The sequence below is a fragment of the Capsicum annuum genome, chromosome 10 (assembly GCF_002878395.1).
Source record: "Capsicum annuum cultivar UCD-10X-F1 chromosome 10, UCD10Xv1.1, whole genome shotgun sequence".
Lineage (NCBI taxonomy): Eukaryota > Viridiplantae > Streptophyta > Magnoliopsida > Solanales > Solanaceae > Capsicum > Capsicum annuum.
The window spans coordinates 55,174,626-55,178,131 of NC_061120.1; the positions used below are offsets into that span (position 1 = coordinate 55,174,626).

A 3,506-nucleotide genomic window follows, 5' to 3' on the forward strand; every position below is an offset into this window, starting at 1 on the left:
ATTTGAGTATGACTTGAAGTTATTGTTAATTGTCCTTATTGTTATTCTGATGTTTTTCTTTTCCTTCAACTAATTTTATATGTATGAGTTCTGCTTACCTACCACGGTTTAGTTGGAATAGGTGTCATGACAACCCTAGTGATTTTGGCTCATGACAAAGGAAGTGGTATTTGTACCAACAATGTTCGACAATCTCATACAAAAATTTGAACAGTTAAAGATATTTCAAAATATATGTAATTACTTAACTATAATTTCAACATAGTATGTCTGTATAAATATAGGAAGTTGCCAAATTTACATTTACTGCTCCCATAGTTTAATAAATGCTATGCAAAACATGGAAAAGAGAGTATTTACAAGGAATGGGGTTTCAAAGCACTGTAAGTTCTTGGCGCTGGAGCAGGCTCATTTGAGTCCAGTTGATTCTTCTTAAAACTGTCAATGCTACAGGGAAACAATCCCAATGACTTTTCATCAGGACAAGATCTAGGCTTGCAGAAGAACACTGAACATTCCCCTGCAGATCTTTGCATTGGCAAGCCTGGAATGCAGTTCATCCTTACATCAAGAACCTTTCTTTGAATTAACTTCTTGCATTCTGGCCCAACCTTTGTGAAGTAATTATATGGTAGTGACAAATTCTTCAAGTTGGACAGCTTGCACAGCAGTTCAGGCACAGCACCATAGAACTGATTTTGTGCCAAGTTCAGTATCTGCATCTTAGCCAAACATCCAAATGAAAGAGGTATTATCCCAGTTAACTGATTTTTGCTCACATCGAAAATAGTGGCCTTACTTAAAAGCCCAATTTCATAAGGCAAGCACCCAGTGAGCTGGTTGTTCAAGAACAGTACTTCACGTAATGTTTTACACGCTTGGCCAATGCTACGGGGAATTGGACCAGTGAATTTGTTGTTGGCTAAAGTTAAGTAAAGAACTGGAGTTGATCCCAAGTTAGCAGGAAGTTTCTGCATTAAATTGTTGTTGTTGATGAACAGAACATCAAGGTTTAGCAAGAAAACTTGAGGCGGAACTACCCCGGAAAACATATTGAACCTAAGGTCCAAGAAATATAAGTTCTTGGCATTAAGAACGTTATATGGGAATTCACCATTATAATTGTTGTTGCTAAGGTCTAGCTCATAGAGGTAACGAAGATTGGCGATTTTTTTTGGGATTGTGCCTTTAAACTTGTTGGAATTTGCATGAAAGATTGTTATGTCTGGTAGTTCATCAAGAAAGCCATCAAGAGTGAGGTCAGGGCCATCAAACTTGAATTGATTAAAGTCCACCGCAGCTAATGATTGAACCTTATAGTTAGGAACCACTGCACAATGGAAACCCTTGTACTTGTTACAAACATCAGAGCCAACCCATGTGGTCGTAATGCCAAGGGGGTCATGCTTGATTTTGGCCTTAAACTTTTGGATAACATGATAGGCGATCTCGACACGTTTACTTTCAAAGAAGAGCAATGGTGGTGATGGTGGCGGAGGGCAAGGAGGTTCGGGTGGTGGAGGGGGTGGGGGACAATCTTGATTATCCGGGAGAGGTGGTGGTGGAGAATTACCACCACCTCCACCGATGATTATCTCCAATGTTTCTCTACTAATTTGGCCAAGAATTGGACTAGCAAGAACTAGACAATTCTGAAAGCATATTTGGAGGATAAAAACAATAGAGATAATGGTAGCCATTTGCTCATAGACTGAGGGGCAGTGGATTTGGAGTGATACAAAGATCAATTATATGAGGAGATTAATTGGAAAAATAGAGGAATAGACTAGTATTGGTTCATAGTCACGAGAAGAAAGAAAAGCATTAACAGTACAAACTATTTTGTCGACAAGTAACCAAGTTGTTGCCCTCTCACTTTCACATATGAACATTTTCGTCCTTTTATGACTAGTCAATGATTCCATAAATTATTGTGTTAAAATATTATGAGAAAAGACATCAATTTTTTTCTCGAACTTATTCGCTCAACTTACTTTATCACTTAAATTAAATTTTTATTTATTTACCCTTAATATGTTTAAAGTAAATTTATTTCACCTTCAAAATCACAATCCCAATTTCACAATAAAGAGTGCACTACACACGCGTCATGTCAGTACCAAATTAGTGTCACGTCAGTGTCATTTCATTGCCATGTAAGAAATTATAATTTTAAAAAAAAAAAAGTAATCTCACTCACATACTATGTTTATGTATTTTTGTTTTAAAAAGTAAAAAATATATATGTACTATTTATTTAAATATATATATATATATATAACTATATATATATAAATAGTACATATATATTTTTTACTTTTAAATATATATATATATATATATATTTAAATAATATTATATATATATTAAAGAAAATGCCCTACCCCACCCCATTTTTCTTCTTCTTCAGACCCCCCCCCCCCCCTCTCTTCCAGTCCCCCGCAACCCCAACCCTGTAAATAGGTACCCCCGCCCCCTCTCCCGCTCTTTCTCCCCTTTCAGCCCCACCCCTACCCCCTACTCTTTCTCCCCTTCCAGCCTCCCCCACCCCTTACTTTCTCCCCTTCCAGCCTCCCCCACCCCTTCTTTCTTGTTCAAAAACAAAAATACCCCCTCCTCTTCCAGCCCCCTCCCCTACAAACAGGTTCCCTCGCCCCCTGCCGTTCTTTCTCCCTTCCAACCCTCCCCACCTTTCTTATTCAAACATAAAAACACCTCCATCAAGTTAAAATTAATTTTTTCACTTATTTTACTGTTCAAAAATTGTTTTATTAATCAAAAAATTCAAAAGTAAAAATCAAAATAAATCTCATTGTTGATAAGTGGTTCAAAAATAAAATCATCAATTTAATTTAATATTTGTTCAAATTTTTAGGGAGTTGGATTGAAGGTTGAGATGGTGTTCAATAGAGAAAAAATTTTAATTCGGTGTCTTCATGTTTATTCTTTGGTGGTATTAATGAAGGAAAATAAAAAAAATTAAAGGAGAGTGTTGGTGGAGAATGGATTTGATGTTATTAATGAAGGAATTTGAGTGTTTTTCTTAATGATGTTTTGGAGAAGAAAAGAAGAAAAAGGTGTTCAGTTTTTTTGTTAAAAAGAATTTCTATTATATTTAAAATATAATATTAGTGAAATTAATTTTTGTTACAAATTAAACGTGCCTATTTTTTCTTGAAAATGTCATGTCAGTATTAGGGGTGAAATAAATTCACTTTAAAGATGTTAATGGGAGAAAATAAATGGAAGTTTAGTTTAAATGCTAAAGTAAGTTGAGAGGACAAGCTCAGGAGTAAATCATGTCTTTCCTTATATATTATCAATAAGCTTCCATTGTATTATCTCATGTATTATCAATTTTTTAATAAACTGCAACTTGAACTCCCGAGTTGCCTATCTTCTCTTTCTATTTTAGTAGCCAATTCCTTTGATTATCATTTGATACATAGATCAATTCACAGAGAAATCGGTTCATATGTTGAACATTATTTTTAATCTTTATATGG

At 35.1% G+C, this 3,506-nt stretch overlaps 1 protein-coding gene across 1 annotated transcript; it reads right to left on the minus strand.

The window, feature by feature from the left end:
• Positions 1-251: 251 nt before the first annotated feature.
• On the minus strand, positions 252-1,869 carry LOC107845650 (uncharacterized protein At4g06744). The gene has a single exon (XM_016690080.2). It carries the CDS (start codon positions 1,698-1,700, stop codon positions 357-359), a length of 1,344 nt encoding a protein of 447 aa, XP_016545566.1. The 5' UTR covers positions 1,701-1,869; the 3' UTR covers positions 252-356.
• Between the last annotated feature and the right edge of the window lie 1,637 nt (positions 1,870-3,506).

Bases quoted from the DNA above. Each gene is read 5' to 3' on its own strand.
- LOC107845650 (XM_016690080.2), bottom strand. From the start codon at position 1,700: ATGGCTACCATTATCTCTATTGTTTTTATCCTCCAAATATGCTTTCAG.